Source organism: Plasmopara halstedii (assembly GCF_900000015.1).
Source record: "Plasmopara halstedii genome assembly, contig: Scaffold_3060, whole genome shotgun sequence".
Taxonomy (NCBI): Eukaryota; Oomycota; class Peronosporomycetes; order Peronosporales; family Peronosporaceae; genus Plasmopara; species Plasmopara halstedii.
The window spans coordinates 176,214-194,616 of NW_020189964.1; the positions used below are offsets into that span (position 1 = coordinate 176,214).

The window sequence follows — 18,403 nt, forward strand, 5'->3', positions numbered from 1 at the left end:
GTCACTAAAATTATCTGTTTTTCTAAAAAAATCCGGATTTTTTGGGCTTGAGTCCGGTACTAATAATAGAAGACCGGGCTCTAATCGGGAAAATCCGTGATATTCGATCAAAATCATCAAGAACTTATAAGATCAACAATTTTGAATGGGACATACTGAATGTAGCTAATTATGCCACAGTACTGTCGAAAGCACCGGAGAAGTTTAATCGTCTGGTGACGCAGCTGTTTAAGCCGCGACGTCTGCAAACATATTTAAGATTATGGGTCAATAATCGTGCTGAGCACGAAATCGGGTGTGAAAACACATTGAACTCCTGCAAAGAGTACATGCAATGATCCAGGTCCTATTACACATGTCGTGTGGACCACACGCTTGTGTGTGCTGGACATTAACTATACACGCTGTAAAGTTGTAAATACCCTTTAGTTCTGTTGTATCAGAACTGAAGGTACTTATCAGGATAGCGAGGTTTAAAGCCTATTGGTTATATTAATATATGTCACTTCAACTTTCCTCCTCTACGTAAGTCAACAGCTCACTGGAAGTGATCATCACGCGGTGAGGCGTGTCAGTTGCCTTAAAACTTCCTCAGTAAGTGTGTGTACATGGACGGGCAATCCCCGTTACACTTGGTAGCACTAGTAGTCGTTTCAACGCCGACTACTGCAATGGATTCACCTATGGATATGGTGGACAGGTCGCCCTCAGATCAACAGGGAGGAATATTTGTGCCCAACACACTCGCAGCGGATAATCGGAATAACGTGGTCTCCGACATGCTCCATTTGGATCAAGAAGTGATAAGTCAACGCATATTATATTTTGTTGTGTATGAGCAAGGATTATTGGAATTTTTATCACAGAGCATACCGACGCCAGTTCCATCACCTCCACCACAAGTGGTGGTAACACACGAAACGTCCCGAAAAATCGAGGTGAAAAGCTTTCACGAAAACGAAGGTGATAATCTTGCTTTTTCGCAGCGAGAAACAGATTTCACTTTCGCGGTGGCTCAAATTCGTGATGATCGCAGTCAAGTAGCGCCGCATTTGGATGGTCATGCGTAGGATTAGGCGATGATATGGGAAGTCGACCGCCCTGGCTAATTTGCCACTTGGCAAGTGTTAAAGAGGGTCAGGGAATCGATGTTTCTTCCGCCGAATGTAGTATAACGACAACGGTCAAAGTTTCTGTCATGCCGTCAACACAACGGCAAATTGTACGACTAGTACAGAATCCCCGTGATCTTCGTGCCAGTACGGCAAGCAAACAACTGCTAGAGGCAGTGATGGTCACTTTGTTTATAGTGAGACTCGCTTATGGTTTTCCTAAGTCTGAAGTTTTTCGCCAGAGTTCAACGACTCTGGAAGATGCAATTATGCGTGCAATGCGTGAGGACTACTGTCAACGTCAAGCACGTGGTCAATCAGTCATCCATGGAGCCAGCTGCTGCTACTGCTGGAAACTGGAATTAATGGGTCCTACTGCTGTAACAGTCCGGAGGCAGAAAAACATTGCTATAGTGGATGTCAACAGCTTGGTCACGTTTGCCGTGATGGTACATATGGGAGACAACCTCTCAATACAGTTAGTGTCGTAATGGTTCCAAGCCACGTGGTACCGATATTACGAGGCGTTCGAGAATCGCCGGTACCCAGTAGACACAGGGCGGACGCGGGGGCAGTTATAAACTCATATGAGTGTGGTGGTAGAATCAATCATGACGTTTTATCCCTTGAACGGTCGTTGTCCTTCGTTAGCGACATGAGTCGAAGTGGTCTCCTCGTGGCCACAGCGAGTGTGAAAGATTGCGGTTGTCTGTTTAGAGTCTTGATTGACTCTGGCGCGCCGCGTGACTACGCGCGGAAGCAAAATGTTGCTGAATATAATTCAGTGCTTTTGCAGCACTTAATTGAATCGATGGCTTTATGAAGGTGGCCATTGGTGCGGTGATCACCGCGAAGAAAATTATGGTTGATGTTCAAGTAAAATTTGAAGACCCTAAGTCGAAGGAGGTATTCACAGTCTTCGAGATAGACAAACGGTGCGATCTGATTTTAGGTATACTGAGAACTTCGAAGTAATTGACTGCGGCTGTATATGCTAATACTCTCACTAATACAGTGGTGGAGTCGGATTGTGGGTCAGTGGTTACATCTGATCATAAAGGTAATACCTCCAACCGTTGTGTGGCTGAGCACACAAATGTTAAGGAATCAACGAAATTTGTTGATACTTTTACTCCTGCTCTGGTGTGGTTGAGTCCGTAGGTGAGTTAGTCCAGCTTACTTCTCCCCGTGAAAGAAGCTGTAGCATGCAAATATGCTTGTTGAAGTACTGTGTATGCAACGACTGGTTGTGGAAACGACTGGTTGTGAAATTACCAGAACAGATTTCGTTTTGGCCCCGTTACCAGTTAGTGCAGCTTGAAGAAGTCACTTACGATGACTTCCGACACGACCTCAAGTGCGATGGTATTGCGGAGGTCGTGATGCTACAGTCGAAGTAGATTCAGCGATCTATGTTCATCATCAATTATAGGTGATTTGGTTCTCGAAACATTTCCACAGCGTGTGGAATCACGCACACGACCTGCTATTTTGAAGGTTCTAATTGATCCTTGTTTCTCACTTGTAATTGAATCCGAAGATGACATCCTTAGTGTGGAGCCGCCCTCTGATCTTCCACCCGAACGTGAAGTTCGATATGAAATTGATCGTGAATCTGGTTCAAAGCATGCAGTGCTTGACAGTGGCTAGTATATCGAAGGGGTATTTACTTAAAAGCAAGCTGCTAATTTGGTGAGGGAGAACGCCCCCTCAAAGCGAGCCGATGTTTTGTGTGCGCAATCCAAATGGTAAATGGCGAATCGCTCACGCCTATAACAAATGTGCAGACGATTCCCGCTCTAATGCCAGCTCCGCGTAAAGATGTCACCATTTACCGTATATCCGGCTGTATGTAGTTTAGTGTACTTGATTTAGTTGATGTATATTACAAAATATTGATGAGGGAGGAGGACGTCTCTTTAGCGGCTGTTCGTACACCGTCCAGTAAGCTATGGGAGTAGTATGTGATGCCATAAGGACTACCTAATGCTTCAGCAAGGTTCATTTGATTGGTCTCCTATCTGGTTGGACCACTGCGAAGGTATGCATAAACATATGTTGACGATATTTCGTTTCTTCGAAGGGCGAAGATGGCAGATCTGCCGAAGAATGGCACTTGGAGCACCTCCGTCCAGTGCTACAATGTATGCGCGCACATTCGCTGCAACAAAATGTATTTTCGGTGCTAACGAAGTACCGGTCTTCCGTTGTTATGTTGGTGAACATGGTGTTTGTGCAGACCCTGAGGAAATCAAAGCAATCATGAAATGACTAACGCAAAGAAAACAAAAGGATTCGAGGAAAATGGATTGGTTTGTCCTATTTTCTTGCATTATTTCTCGCGTGACTACGCGGAAATGGTACGCTCACTACTAAACTTGCTGAGGAAGAACGTACCATAGGAGTAGTCATCCACCTGTGAAAAAGCATTCACTCAAATTAAGAAGCGTTTGATAAAAGCACAATTATTTGCTTTACCAGAGGATACGAAGCCGTATAGCGTGGTGTGTGATGCTTCTGAGTATGTAATCGGTTGTGCACTATAGCAAACGACTCAGAAGGACACAATCGTTTCAATCGCGACCGCAGAAGCCAGTTAAAAAAGATATATCCTGTCAATGACAAGGAGCTTTTGACAATAAAATTTGCTCTGGTGAAGTGTTGTGCGCACCTCTTGGGCTCAACTACGTTTGTCATCTACATGTGTCACCCAATCTACATATATGAATGATTGAGTATCGTCTTCCATGACCAGCTGCAGTTCAATCCCCTCATTTGTCACAGCGGATGGCTCGCTGGTTGTCATTCTTCGCAGTATACAACTTCACGGTCGCGTACAAACCGAAAATAGAACGTGCTCGCTGACGCATCGTCACGACGTCTTGAATATGAGCTAACTCATATGAGTTATAACGAAACCATGCACTCGATATGATTTGTCGAGCGTATGTGGAGGGTGAACGGTGTGATTTGGTCATCAACGTACTCTCATCGACCGATATGGAGCTCCACAACATGCTATCGGTCGCTTGAAATCACATATGCATCGTTATGCACTTAAAGGTGGTCTCCTTCACTACGAAGTTGCGCATGGCGATGAGCCACGGGGTGTGGCTCTCCACAACTGTGGTGTGAAATACAGGATCTTGTATGAGGCGCATGATACGTTGGTGGCTAGTTACTTTGGCCGTAAGAAGACCTATCAATCATCAGTGCTCAGTATTGGTGGCTTTGCATGTACAAGTGGGTTGCACGATACGTGAAGACATGCAATGATTGCCTGCGATGTCTGTCAGCGCGTGAAGATCGCACGCCACTACGGAGTCTCCCTGTTCCTATTGACTATTGAAAGTCAGTCGCTCTCGTCTCTATATTCGGTTTTCCCGAGAATACTGATGATTACCATGGAATGCTCGTCTTCGTCTACTGACTCAATAAGATGGTCTTCATCGCTCCATTTTGCAACTTCATCGAAGCCGAAGGTTCGGCTAGATTGTTCATTAATTAGTTTTATGCAATCACGGGTTGCCGGGTGCCATCATCTCCGATCGTGTCATACAATTCACGAGTGACTTTTGGAAAAGATTGTTTCGAATTCTTCGCACTCGCTTGGTTATGTCCACAGCGGTATATCCGGAGGCCGATGGGCTAACAGATCGTGCCACCCGAGTGGTCGGTGATGTGTTGAGAAGCTTCAGCGTAAAAATTCGCAGTGTGTGGGTCATTTTTAACATTGGTAGAGCTTGATTCGGCTCATTCACCTGCTGCTTGCAACATCCGCAAGTTCCGCTTTGTGCGATGGGTAGTGTTTTGGTGTGATTGGGAGAGGAGCTCGGCAAATTGTTGCCTCCAAAATTGACACAATCAATGATGCGAATATGAAGCGCAAATATATGGACACCCTGGACTCATCCATCATGAGTCGTGTGAATGTGATCACATGAGTGCGAGATGAAACGAACAAGGCACAAGATTTAGAAGGAAATACGCAGATAGATGAGATCGTCAAGGCAAAACGTTTTATTTGTTGAAGAATAGTTCAGAGTAATACTAAGAATCTATCAGATGCGGTCTCAAGCTTGGAGCTCGAAGCTATTGCCTCGCTCCAGCGGTCCATTCCGAGAAGTGTCATGTCAAGGGAATACTTACACTATCAACCTACCAAGCTGGCTAAGGACCCATCCAACGTTCTGCGTAGGGCTCCTGAAACCCTGTCATGGCGACGATGCGATTTCCAACATGGATGTAGCGCAGGATACAAATGTGGCTATAGAACCACGGCTTCGGCAGGAGGGTCGAAGGTTATATCCCTTGGTATCATCGCCTAACCATCGCCCTAAAAATGACGAGAATTATCGAGAACGCCAGAACAGAGCGAGGTCACATGGCAAGAGGCCCACATCATCAGCTGAAACAGTCGCAGCAGGAGGGAGTGCTTGCAGAGACTGCTCAAATCGATGGGTCCAATTCTCGTAGCACCCCCAGGCGAGTTTCTTGACGTCATGCGAAGTCGTGAACTTCGCGAAAGGCCTGTCGATAACCCTTCACGCGTTGTCGCGTTGACATCACCCGATCGGTCACCTCGGTCAGCCGCTGGTACATCAGTAAATGGGGCTTGTCCACCTTCGATAGAACGCAATCCCAAGGCGGACAAAGACCATGAACCAGCCACACCAAAAGCAGACGGGGCACTCTCTCCGGGCATCTCCTTCTCTTCTAGATCGAAAGAGAAATCGATTTTACCACGTTGAGAACCTGGTGGCGGAGAGGAATGCCTGCTGTCAGAAAGAGCTCTTAGAATACGTCAGAGCCTAGTACTCGTATTATCGTTTGGGCGTTCGATGCGGTTCGGAAGGCGGACTCCGCTTAGGGAAGCGACTCCTTTCTCTTCTCCCTCTGTCCCTCTCGTCGTGAATCTGACTGATGACCAAACGTACTTTACGAGCATCCTCGATTTCGATGTGAACCCAATATGCACTGTCGAATGCGCAAATTGAGAGCGCAAATCGCGTGCCTACATTAATTATGCAGTAGTACCCGCGCTTTGCAAACGGTGAATATGTACAAATTTGGTCGCATAAACCCCTGCCCAGAATCATGTGTCGATTGTCCGGTTGAAATTTAGATTGGATTGCTGGACGTAAGGTAGTGATTCACCTCCAGCACGAGAGATTGGTCAGATGGTGCGAAAATGCCCGATTTGTGTCATTAGTCGAACGCCCGTTCGACAAAAAACTTCGTCGAGCGCAAGGGTAAAATCATCACGTCGATCTTGAAAGTCATCATAACGATCAAGCTCCCGATAGCAAAAATGCGTTGGATGACGTGGAATCAAAACAATATTCAAGTTTGATGGTGGCGAAGATACCATGTGGAGCAAGCGTAAGGGATGTCACTCTAGGGGGGCTTGGACAGAGCGTGACGAAGAGCGTAAAAAGAATTTTGAAAAGAATTAAGAAAACTTAAAAAGTTTGGGTAAATTCACTCTTGAGTGGGGTGGTGGCCAGGTCCCATCATGCATGTAGTGTGGACCGCATACTTGTGTGTGCTTAACATTAAATATACACTCTGTCCAGTTGCATATCCCCTTTTGTTCTATTGTAGCTGAAGTGGAAGCTCCTATCAGGTTTGGGAAGTTAATGCCTTTTCATTATTATAAGAAATGTCACTTCACCTTTTCTCCTCTTTATGCAAGTCAACGGCTTGCTGGAAGTAAGCAATACGCGGTGAGGCGAAACAACATATAGTAACTGAACTGTCGCCTGTTTTATAGCAGAGATCTGATCATATAGCCGCTAACGCTAATCAGTCTGGTTCAAGCTCAGCAAACATATCCAAAAGTTACTGACAACAGTATCGGCCGAGTTCTAGGAAAAAATCGACGTGCTGCCACCACCAAGTTAGCTAATAACAGTCAATTGTACGTGAGACTTATCCTCCGCCAGCTCTGCCAGATGTGCAAGGGCGGCTTGAACGATTAAATTGCTGCTCACCCGAAAAGTAACTAGTATATATGAAAGAAAAAAGATCACAACACTCCGAACGCTCATGGGATTTCCGGGTTCCTCTTTGAAAAAATTATCATAGCGCCGTTGCTTCTTTTGATCTGGCGCACTCTGTCTCTACCATACCAGGAGACGAGACAGGGTCTCATAGCACAGTGCGCTACCCAATTGCGAATTGGTCCGTGCCTTCTCCAGGCTCGTGGCTTGATGCTATATAAAGAGACTTACCAGGAAGAGCAACACAAAGTAAGAAGAAGAAGTGATAGCGATTGTCAACGTCGACGTCGAGCACAATCTTTACTGCCAGGTCTGAATTTTAACGGACGCTAATCGCGTACGCATGGGGTCTCCTCATAGCTTTGACGGTCGCCTCATCTGCCGCACCCCAACATCATTTGACCTTGAGGAGATTGATGAGAAGTCGTGCCATGTTGACGTATGTTGCATTACACTTGTGCAAGAAGTTGGACAGGTCAGAACAACTTCTAAAGCTCTTTCAAAACGGAACCAGCGGCAAATCTACCATGAATATTATCGTTGAAGAATATTGCTGTCTCTGACGAGCAGACAATAATATTCTTCAACCATGTCAAGGGCAGCGGGTGCAAATAAAAAAGCATCATTTTTGTCATTATGTTCAATTGGTAAAGACTTTTGTTTTATGCAGCAATATTTGATTCTGCAAATAGAGTCGATTTTCGACATATTATTTTTATTCGAAAGCAGTAATCGTGGTGAGGGTCTTACCACCACGCCGTGATATTTCTTCAGAGAAAACAGCATTAATCTATTGACCCTTGGAAAGCACTGTCTCATCCCTTGCAGTCAGTGTCTGCAAATATTCTGTTCACTCCTGATGGATGATGAGCTCAGCTTCCTTTCGGTACCAGCCGTACCAGTTTGCGACTTCACCGTAGCTCATTGCAGACATGATAATTTACTATATCCAGCAAATATTTACGCCCGAGATTGTATAAAGGGGTCTTTAACCGCTCGAGCAACTCCAGCCACTTTATTCGTAAATGCTTACGCTTTGGGTCCGCGGGCTTTTAATTTCTTTGAAAAGTGGGCGCATCACATGGTGCTAATTCAGCAGTACCGTTACATCGTGACATAGCTTAAACATCCGTAACAACTCCAAGTCCTGGTCAGCGCTAAGGTCCTGTCCAAGAGACAGCGACATTCAGTCGCTTCTATCCTTCATTTGCTTTGGTATAAGGGGCACCAGCTTACGACTGCGATAAACCAACTCACCAGACAACCCTCTGCACACCGCGCCATACTGTCGATCACTTTCTGTCTCAGCAAAAGACACGCGCTAGAGACAACGACAAACGATAACTGTTCCGTCCTGCAAACGCGGCTCAGTGATTTTTTGCCTTCTGAACTCTCCCCCCAATCAATTAGCATCATCTTTGCTGGAAAATTTATACGCGTCCATGTCTATCTACACCGAAACTAGCGTAGCTTCCTGCCCACGTCGAAAGTGGTTCTGCTTACTGGCTGAAATGAATTCATGACTCTGCAAAGCTACACTAGGACAGAAGTGGGGTGGCAACTTACTTCTTCGATTTTCACTTGCTTGTAAGGTAAAGGCGGCAGTGAAATAAATACAACATACAACAAGCTTTCAACGTTCTCAAACATTACTTAGAGCTTGATACATTCTTCGATTTTTGGACTAGTGTCTCTGTCGAAAGACGCGTGGATACTGCACACGTGTCTGGCATCTTTAATACCTCCGCAAACCGTGTTCTTGTTTTGACAGTCGCGCGTGCATCGTACGTGATTTGAGACACTCCTAAACCAATCAAGATTTTCCGGCTTCGCAGAACCCAAATGCTGCTGTTAGCAACTCACAATCTGGATCTATGAGCCCACTTATTATAACGAGGAATTGTTTTTCTTGAAATAAATGACATTGGCCTCGACCTCAGCGAGGTACAATATCACTACAAGACCAATTTTCGCCTCAGTTACCAGTAGGATCTCCTGAGCCTACTGGGACTCGAGATTGACCCGCGAATGAATTGTCGAGCAATCCTTCGTTGGGGCACGACTCTCTGCCCCTGTTAGTCTTGCGAGACTGGGGTACCTAAAGCGCAGGTGTGGTATATTACGGTTGATGAAAACCTGTAAATGCCTCAAAGATATTCATCGTGGTTGAGAATCGTCACTCATGGAGTGACGGTTTCGTGATGGAGTTTCCATTTCCAAATTTATCCAACTCTTACCACTTAGAAGCTGTAACTGCATTGAAAAGCGATACCCGCCAGCTTCTAGAAAAGGCTAGTAGACGCGGAAGGATCCGTTGCGAGCCGCACCCGTTCGAATTTCCTATTACCGAGATGGACGCCGCTACCGCCTTCTGAATAGGGTATGACGTCATTGAAGCGATATAAAGTGTTGACTTCTGGATATAATCTCCTCTTCCATTGCGTTGACAATAGCTAAAAATACACCTGAGCATCCGAACACCTGCGACATATGTCGTTTCGATTTTTCATGTCGGTAAAATTATAACGAATGCCCAGTGATCACCTTGCACAACCTACGGTTGCTCTGTATCAAGCATGATCAAATTCATGGCCATCTCAGTTTTTATCAATCAGAGAAGAAGTGTTACTCCACCCTGGCCTTCGGGGGGCTTGACACCCGACATCAGTAGTTGTGTGCTATCTGTTCTTCCACTGGTCTCCAGTCAGGGTGCTTTTTTAGGTAATCCCCAGCGCATTCTTGCAGCTGTTAATCGCCTGCGCGCAAACGACTACTATCCTGGTCTAAGGTGTCCCCTTTATTGATTCTTTTGGTCCGACAGTAAATATAAGCTTATTTTGTGTACCAACTTATTTTGAGGACAGGTTGGTGTCCTTTGTCACCAAATCGCTTCACGACTTGGTCGTCGTATGTACTTTCATTGCTACCAAGTGCTATAGGGTTGCCGCACAGAAGTTCTCTCTACTCAAAAGCCCGTGTATATAACGCATAGATGCTGGGTTAGTGCGCTATATTAGGCAGAAAACTTTAGAGCATATACAGTTAGTTCGCCATTTAAATTTGAAGTATATTGGCAATCATTTTGCTCAGTAAATTAATTTATATATATAATTATAATTATAGTTATAGTTATAGTTATAGTTATAGTTATAGTTATACTTATAGTTATAGTTATAGTTATACTTATACTTATAGTTATAGTTATACTTATAGTTATAGTTATAGTTATAGTTATAGTTATAGTTATAGTTATAGTTATAGTTATAATAGAATTCAGATTTACGTTTTACTCCTTCTGATAATGCCAGCGTGAACCACAAACATTTTCATTACGAGGTGCAATCATCTTCATCAGTTTCGATACATTGAGGCTTCGAACACTCACAATTAGTGCGACAGTATGACGTCAGTTTCGTACAATACTATAATATTAGATTTGCACAATCATACAGAAGTTTAGGACACGTACACACCCTAACATAATTCTGTATCACGTTCCAATCTACGCGTTTTCGTCCGGAAGTCTTACATGACTCGCGTGCCAGCATTTTACGAACGACTAGAGAAGTACCTCACGAAACTCCGGAGTATATAATCATCTCGCGGTGTACTTCAACGTTTAAATAAAATTAAGTTGTCAGTACTATTTGGACAATTCAAGGGGGTACAATACAAAATCCACGAGACCATGATTGCAATCTGTCAAGCTATTGCCGATGTATGGATTTTATCGTGGCAAAATCCTTTCGCGCTGTACTTATAGTTATTGACGTAGTAAGACAAGACATGCTGTCCTGTAGTATGTACTGCATGTTTGCGTCATTCGTCCATACAATCACAACCCCTGCTCAAAGCAGAAATTACATAACTTAGAAAAGTTATCGAAGCGTAACAGTCTGTAGTTTTCTAATAGTATTGACACCTAAGCTGCAAATCGTCACAAGGTCGCTAAGATTATACCCATCTTTTGCAATTACGGGTCACATGCCCTCGTACAACGCAATCAACGTCTCCAATCACCAATTGAACGACGTACTTCAGCCGAGTAATGTTACATTATTCCATCATGTAACCGGCAAAACTTGTCCAAAATCACCGCATTCGTCCAAGGGTAATTCGACCGCATCTAAAATATTCTGGTCAATACAGCAGTTCGTACACGATCCAACATCATTTGGCCAGCACCTGACCAATCACAATAGTGATTGATACAAGTATGGTTAGAGCTGCTACATTTATACACCTAAATTGGAAGTACAATTAACGAATGCGAAGCTCGATGCAATTGTTGGATACCACGACATTTTCAAGCGGCATGCCGTTGCCAGGGGTAGATGAAGTTCACTCAAATATGTATTGAGACAAAACGTAATATTGAGCGCTGTTAACCTTCCTGCTTATGCAATATCTGTAGTCCTGAAGACTAAGCTGCGACCTCGGCACAGAAGGCACAGTACGTGCTCAACAATCTTTCTGTGGTGATGAAACGGTGCATTATAAGAATATATGTGACGTCTTCTACTGACAAAATTGCGTATGTTTCTGTCCGTAATCTCATCACCATACTCGTCGTTACTGAACACCACCAGCTTCATCAGCCTTCGATTTCTCCTATAGTGCGTTTTTCAAATGAGCACTTTTCGAGTTCTATAAGATTTATTACTAGCATATCATAAATTTACCCCACTAAGCATAACACATAGACGGACTTTTCATTGGCTCAGAATCATACACTATCTTCTGGCCACCAAAAATTGGCTAATATCATTAAGTACGATGTTATACTTTACAAAAGGGCGGCAATATTTCGTAAACTGAGCTGCGGATTGTAGCGATTGTTGACATCAACTTGAACATGCATGCTGTTCGCTGTTAGTTATGAGTGAGTTGTATGATCTAGCGAGCTCATATTATTATGATAGTGCATTCCACCTCTTGTGCACCATTCGGGTCATTTTGAGCTACTTCGTGAATTTACAAAACAAAATAATGAATACTCAGTCGGCATTTTTGTTTAAAGAATAGCCTGGCACATTTTTTGCCTTTGAAAATATTAAGCTGCAGAAATCATATTTGCTGCTAGAATTTAGCAAAGTTTTCTTGCAATAAATAGTCTTTTTTGTCACTGATTTCTGAAATGACATTTTTTTACTCGGCAATATTTTTAAATATCAGTATGTAGCAATAAATTATACAAAATCTAATCTTTCAAATTTGTTTTTTTTTTACCAAATCGCTTGCTCTAATATGAATATTACAGCTCATAAAACTATTTGAGAGCTTTGTGTCAAAACGGTTAAAGGCAAATTTCAATTTTTTCAAATGCAGATACGACTGACCCGATAGTAACGAGCACGAGATGATTTCCAAAGGGGTGGAACTCAGACAAAAATGACGAGATAGGCTCTGCTTACCTGCCATTATATTAGAAACAAGCATAAACTTCGGACGAATGAAGACAAATCCACTCGAAACATATAAATCAACCTTAGTCTGTGCATTCATCAGAGAGTGGGGCCTTGATTCAAATGTATTCGCGCGCACCAATGTATATGAAGCTAACTTTACGGTATAATGATTTACAACAAAAGGTTTTCTCGACTTAAATACACCACATTATGCATCATTTTAAATCACTTGATGAAGTAGCACATGAATACTGAATATGTTTTTACTGTGACGGAGAAGACAAGAAGTCTTCATTTCGCCTTAGGTACGCAGTGTCACGTTTTCAGGATTAAGTCTGAGCGAAAAGATGGACATATTCGACTTTTTTTATGCGAATAAAAAATTACGTCCAAGTCGATAGTTACAATGATTACGATGACACAACACGAACATATCACCGATATGCAACTTCAACACAATGCACATTTTAAATACCTTAAATATTACACGAACTTCAATTTTTGGAAGATCACACATTTACACTAATTAAATTATATGCAGTAGACGATGAGGCTCATGCAAGCAAAAGAAAAGACACTTTTTTGAGCCACAATTTTCAGATACGGTGAAGGCACAAGATCCTTTCTTTAGTCATGAACGACTAACACCAAGTGTAAACGGGACATACATTTTCCTCGGTTAGTGTTTTTTTCTTCTATAAGAATAAAAACTGATATCGAAATTTTGAGCATCAAAAGTATTTTTGTACTGATATTTACTACTGGAGCGCTTCTCTTTTCATGAAGGTTAAATTACTATTCTATCAAGTTTGATGTCAACTATTGAGCGCCTATTGTCCGCTGTGTATTCCCGTGAGCCGCATGTGAAGGTGGTTGCAGCAGTGACAGGTGGTGGTGTATCTGTTGCTGGGAGTCTTTTTCGTCCCGGAAGTTCATCTACCATGCTGCACTTCGTTGTACCTTACTCACGCGCGAGTCTGCACTCGTTTTTAGGCTCAGTATCCAATTCGTCCCTCATGGTCGATTGCTGCTCGGCACAGACCTCTGAATGTATGGCAATGGCTGCGTGGAAAATGGCAACTGACATCATGCGGCGGGAAGCGGAGGCTGATGGTACACAGACCGCAGCAGCGCTGCCGAATGTACTGAAACGTTTTCGAGCGGCTGTGGGCATCGCGTGTACGGCTGGATTGGCAACCAACTATACAAAAATGGGCCCACATGAATGTTTTATCTCAGTTTGCCATGTTCGCTCAGTGTCTGAAAGTTCTGTACTCCTCAGGCCACAGTACGAAACATATCACCTGCAGCTGGACAAGACACTAGGGCGTTCGAGAACAGAAGAAGACCATATTGTCAGTCGATGGCTAGTTTATCTGCTAGCCAAGGCTGCCAATGTGCTTCCAAATGCATGCAATACTTTTTATAACGAATTAATGTCAACGCAGTCTAAAAGCGATGTATTTATGAAGCTGACCTCAGATGACATTGTTGTCAGTACAAGCGACCTATTGGATGATATTTGCGCTGGTAAGCTGGATAATCTTGTGAGTCTTGCTTTTTTGCCTAATTTTGCCGAAAATAGCGCCGAGAATGCACCCCTCGCACTACAAGAATTCGAATTTCGTGGGCTGATTCTGCCAGGATCTTTTAATCCCCTGCACAAGGGTCACGTAGATCTGGCACGCGTTGCCCAGCAATTGTTTAAGGCACGAAGCGGAGTCGATCTACCAGTGGCTTTCGAGATTGCGATTGCTAATGCAGATAAAGGTGCACTTCAATCGTCAACTATTCGAGAACGAGTAGAGCAATTTAGAGATAGCAGTGCGATGAAACTCGGTGCATGGCCCGTGCTGGTCACAAATGCCACGCTTTTTGGACAAAAGGCTGAGTTGTTCCCTGGCTGTACGTTCATAATTGGGGCCGATACGGCAATTCGCATCGTAGACAAAAAGTATTATGACATGGATGAGCACAAGATGGTGCTGGCAATGGATCGCATCGCCCGCCACGGCTGCTCCTTCGTAGTGGCTGGCCGCTTCGGAAATAAGTTGGGAGAACACTTCATAAGTGCAGATGAGGTGCTGAGCAAATATGTACCTCCCGTATTTCGCCACCTCTTCTTGCCTGTACCTGAGTCCACATTCCGCAACGACATTTCCTCGTCCAAAATTCGCCAAGAAAGAGCTTTACATTAATAGTATGTCCGTATTGGATTAAAAAAAAGTGAATACTTGAATCTTTTCTTACCAATCAATAGTGGTTGTTTAGCCCTTCCTCCCCCAGCTTACAGATACGGTAAAGATCACATTGAGCAGCACTGAGGATCATCATGTCTAGACGATACGACGGGCGTACGACAACATTTTCGCCCGAAGGTGTGCTTGCTTATATTCTACATTTTCTAAGGCTTCTCTGCGTAATATCTTCAGCTAAATGTGTGCTTCCCCAATGACGAGCAGGTCGCCTATTTCAGGTAGAATACGCTATGGAGGCCATTAACAATGCAGGGTCAGCTGTAGGTATTCTTGCGAAAGATGGCATTGTGATTGCAGGTTAGTTCTCTGGACTGCTATCTGCCAAATTTATTGGATCGTAAATGACTCGATTATTTTATATTACAGCGGAGAAAAAGACGATATCGAAGCTGCTGACACCTAGCAAAACTAGCGAAAAGACGATAAAGCTAGACGAGCATCTAATTTGTGCCGTAGCTGGTCTTACGGCTGATGCCGAAATACTTGTCAACTACGCGCGTTTGTCGGCGCAGCGCTACGAGTTGGCATACCAGGAGAAGGAGCCATGTGAGCAATTGGTGCAGACCGTATGCAATTACAAGCAGGCATACACCCAGTTTGGTGGACAGCGCCCTTTTGGTGTGTCCTTTTTGTACGCTGGCTGGGATCGCCACCACGGCTTTCAGTTATACCACAGCGATCCCAGTGGAAATTACGGCGGCTGGAAGGCTACCGCCATTGGCGCCAATAATCGTGCTGCTAAGAGCATGCTGAAGAGCGAATATGAGGAGGGCATGACGGTGGAAGCAGCGCTGGCGTTTTCAGTAAAAGTCATGAACAAGACTATGGACTCGACCACTCCAAGCGCAGAAAAGCTTGAATTCACAACAGTCACGCGTGGTGCCAATGGTAAAGTTGTACACCGCCAACTCACCGAGAAGGAGACGGATGAACTATTACAAAAGGCGGCTGTGGACACGGCATCTTCGGGTGACATGTAAAAGACATTTCTTACGAATAGTTGGTCACATTGCAGGAAAATCGTTGGATTTGGGCAATAAGTAACTAATGAGAATCGGAAAAAGTATAGGGTCACCATTCTTGATTAGTTGCCACCTGCTATGCCTATCGATGCTCTGTCTACTGCTTTTGTTGCTGCTCCGGAGGCTGAAGAGACAACCTTATCAAGACCATCTTCAGCTTGACTCCCAATCCGTGCCGCACAACCTGAAAAGTCAGTCCCGCAAATCGATAAAGCTACGATAAGCGCTAACACAGCTAAGGCCAAGGTCATATAGATCCAATACTTGACATCCATCCACCAAAACGCATTCTTGAGCTTCATGGCCGATTTTTCGTATTTCATAGCGTCTTGCTGTAACTTATTTGTTCTTGTGACCAGGAGTTCAATTTTTTCACCCCGTTCCATCAACTAGCACGTGCAATAAAAAATTTAGTCACAGTAGTTGTCCATGTCACACATTTAACATACCTGATTGACATTCTCAATCATTAATGTCTTCACGCGTTCCATCTTCTGCCTCACTTGTGTCATTGGCGTCTCCAATTTGAAGTTATCGTACTTCTTCATGAGGTGGTCGAGCGTCGGATTGAAAGGGCTCATGGCGTAGGCCAACGCTGTCTTCGCCTGCTGCTTGTACTTAGCCAAAAACATCAACTGCATATCTGCCAGCATCATAAATGCAACGTTCGCATGAACACGTTCTTCTGCCATACACATGTACGTGATGCCGTCATCAAGCAGGAAAAAAAAATTATATTCGTTGTACGGGAATACGCTCTTCGAAGGTAGCGACGACGTGCTGGAATCCTGTTGTGGAAGATTCTTGAGCACGGCGCGAGTAATCGTAGGAAAATTTCCATTTTGATCTGTGTGCTCACATAACACGTTTAGCTGTCGCGCAACCAGCGCGTACAGGATCGACATGATGATATAACCTTTCGAGATCGATTTTTATCAGTTTTCGACAAATCATATCTTCAACACTAAAATTTTGATGTGTTAGAAGATTCCAAACGCAAAAGTCATCAGTCCATTTGATGATGAGTTCGACATGTCGGTGAATGACTTCGGAGCGGTGATACATGACATCAATCACTTACGTGTCGACTCATTCGTTGCGCATAAGTAGCACAATTCTCGGTGATGACAGTGAGCCCGAAAATAATAACTGCAGATTTGACACCGAAACATTGAATTGAAAATTTTACGGTCGTGCAAGCGTGAAACGGATAGGTCGACCGAATACTAGAAGGAAAACAAAATCGTGAAGCAATCAGGTAAGAATGAAGAGTTCGAATGCAGGAACCAAAGAGCCGATTTATAGAACGTAAGCTTGAAACAATTGCGAGAATAAAGCAAGTTAAAGCTTCTTCGACAAAGTCGTTATCACTGACACTGCTACGACGATAAAGAAAAATGCTCCCTTCTTTCTTAATCACCATTACTTAAATTTACTTATCAAATTGATTGAAACACTTCCAAAAGAAAAGGTTGTGAACTTACAGAAAGCTGAAAATATTTACTCAGAAGAATTACGACGATGGTGTGACAAATTACCAAGACTCCCACGAGAATCAATAAATTACGGTTCTTTCCATTGTGGACATGTAGCAATGAGGCTAGGGTCTGTGAGCGTAATGACCACAGTGAAGATGAATATTGGTGAGATTTTTGGGTTTGTTACGGTTTCTTTTGTCGATCAGAGCAGCAGAGTTTCTGATGATCCACCTTATCGGTCATATCCAAAATGAGCAATCACAGAGTCGTATCGGTGTCGTCAACGCTCTTTACGCCAGACTTGGCGACCAAGAACCAAAACGTGAGCTTTTAAAATGTTTTTAATGAACACAGACAATCGTCTTGGTCTTGTACCCATTTATCGTGATGGACACTGAAGTGGCGTTCGATCGACTACGAGAACGGTAAAGCTATTGTTTGCCACCTCATGCAAGCAAGTACCTTTTACAAGAAAGCGTGTGAGGTGGGAGACGTAATTAAAATCATACAAAGGTCATTTTGTGCGAGAATGCCAGCGAGTACTTTAGCAAGAATACACGAATAGCTGCGGCTCTTCAATACTTCTGAGTGCGTGGCCCGACGTATCCAAATCAAAATTAATACATTGCCGATCAAAATCAGTGCATTGTCCACCTTTGTCTCCAGTACGTTCTGGAGAATTTCGGAGCGATCTACTATGTCTGAGGAGCATAAAGTGACATCTTGCAGACTCAACAGTGCATCCAATGCTAATTAAGGCGCCTAATGCCAGCATACAAACGCCACGTATCAGAATTGCCGCAAGGTTGTAGAGGCTCCCAAACGGCGTTAAAAGTACTTATCGAAGAATGGTCACACAAAGAGCAAGAGTAACAAAGTAAATAGTCGAATAAACAGAAGCATTCGATGATGAAAAACCGTAGTGTTGAACCAGTGGTCATGTCATATTCGGATCTTTTCGCCAATAGAATGAAAATTTGCCGAGCAGGGGGTCTCATCCGCGTGTTAACCGTATTTGTGATAAAGCTGCTTGGATTACTCAAAATTACATTGGGACTGGCACAGATAGATGTAACGGGGTTACATGAGAGTGACCCGTCACTCTCCCAAGGGAGCTGTGGTG

At 43.7% G+C, this 18,403-nt stretch overlaps 5 protein-coding genes across 5 annotated transcripts; 3 read left to right on the forward strand and 2 right to left on the reverse strand.

Moving 5' to 3' along the window:
- Positions 1–608: 608 nt before the first annotated feature.
- On the forward strand, positions 609–1,070 carry PHALS_06552 (uncharacterized protein; the record flags this gene model as incomplete). Its single annotated transcript, XM_024719858.1, has 1 exon — positions 609–1,070. The coding sequence occupies one exon, from the start codon at positions 609–611 to the stop codon at positions 1,068–1,070; it is 462 nt and encodes a 153-aa protein (XP_024585115.1).
- A 12,264-nt stretch (positions 1,071–13,334) lies between these two features.
- On the forward strand, positions 13,335–14,720 carry PHALS_06553 (Rossmann-like alpha/beta/alpha sandwich fold; the record flags this gene model as incomplete). The annotated part of the gene is made up of 2 exons (XM_024719859.1): positions 13,335–13,410; positions 13,516–14,720. 2 exons carry the CDS (start codon positions 13,335–13,337, stop codon positions 14,718–14,720), a joined length of 1,281 nt encoding a protein of 426 aa, XP_024585116.1.
- Positions 14,721–14,854: 134 nt separating this feature from the next.
- Positions 14,855–15,760, forward strand: PHALS_06554 (proteasome subunit; the record flags this gene model as incomplete). The annotated part of the gene is made up of 3 exons (XM_024719860.1): positions 14,855–14,900; positions 14,985–15,077; positions 15,147–15,760. 3 exons carry the CDS (start codon positions 14,855–14,857, stop codon positions 15,758–15,760), a joined length of 753 nt encoding a protein of 250 aa, XP_024585117.1.
- A 104-nt stretch (positions 15,761–15,864) lies between these two features.
- On the reverse strand, positions 15,865–16,707 carry PHALS_06555 (vesicle-associated membrane; the record flags this gene model as incomplete). The annotated part of the gene is made up of 2 exons (XM_024719861.1): positions 15,865–16,191; positions 16,252–16,707. 2 exons carry the CDS (start codon positions 16,705–16,707, stop codon positions 15,865–15,867), a joined length of 783 nt encoding a protein of 260 aa, XP_024585118.1.
- Positions 16,708–16,737: 30 nt separating this feature from the next.
- PHALS_15169 (uncharacterized protein) lies at positions 16,738–18,305 on the reverse strand. The gene has a single exon (XM_036407224.1). It carries the CDS (start codon positions 17,223–17,225, stop codon positions 16,872–16,874), a length of 354 nt encoding a protein of 117 aa, XP_036263469.1. The 5' UTR covers positions 17,226–18,305; the 3' UTR covers positions 16,738–16,871.
- Between the last annotated feature and the right edge of the window lie 98 nt (positions 18,306–18,403).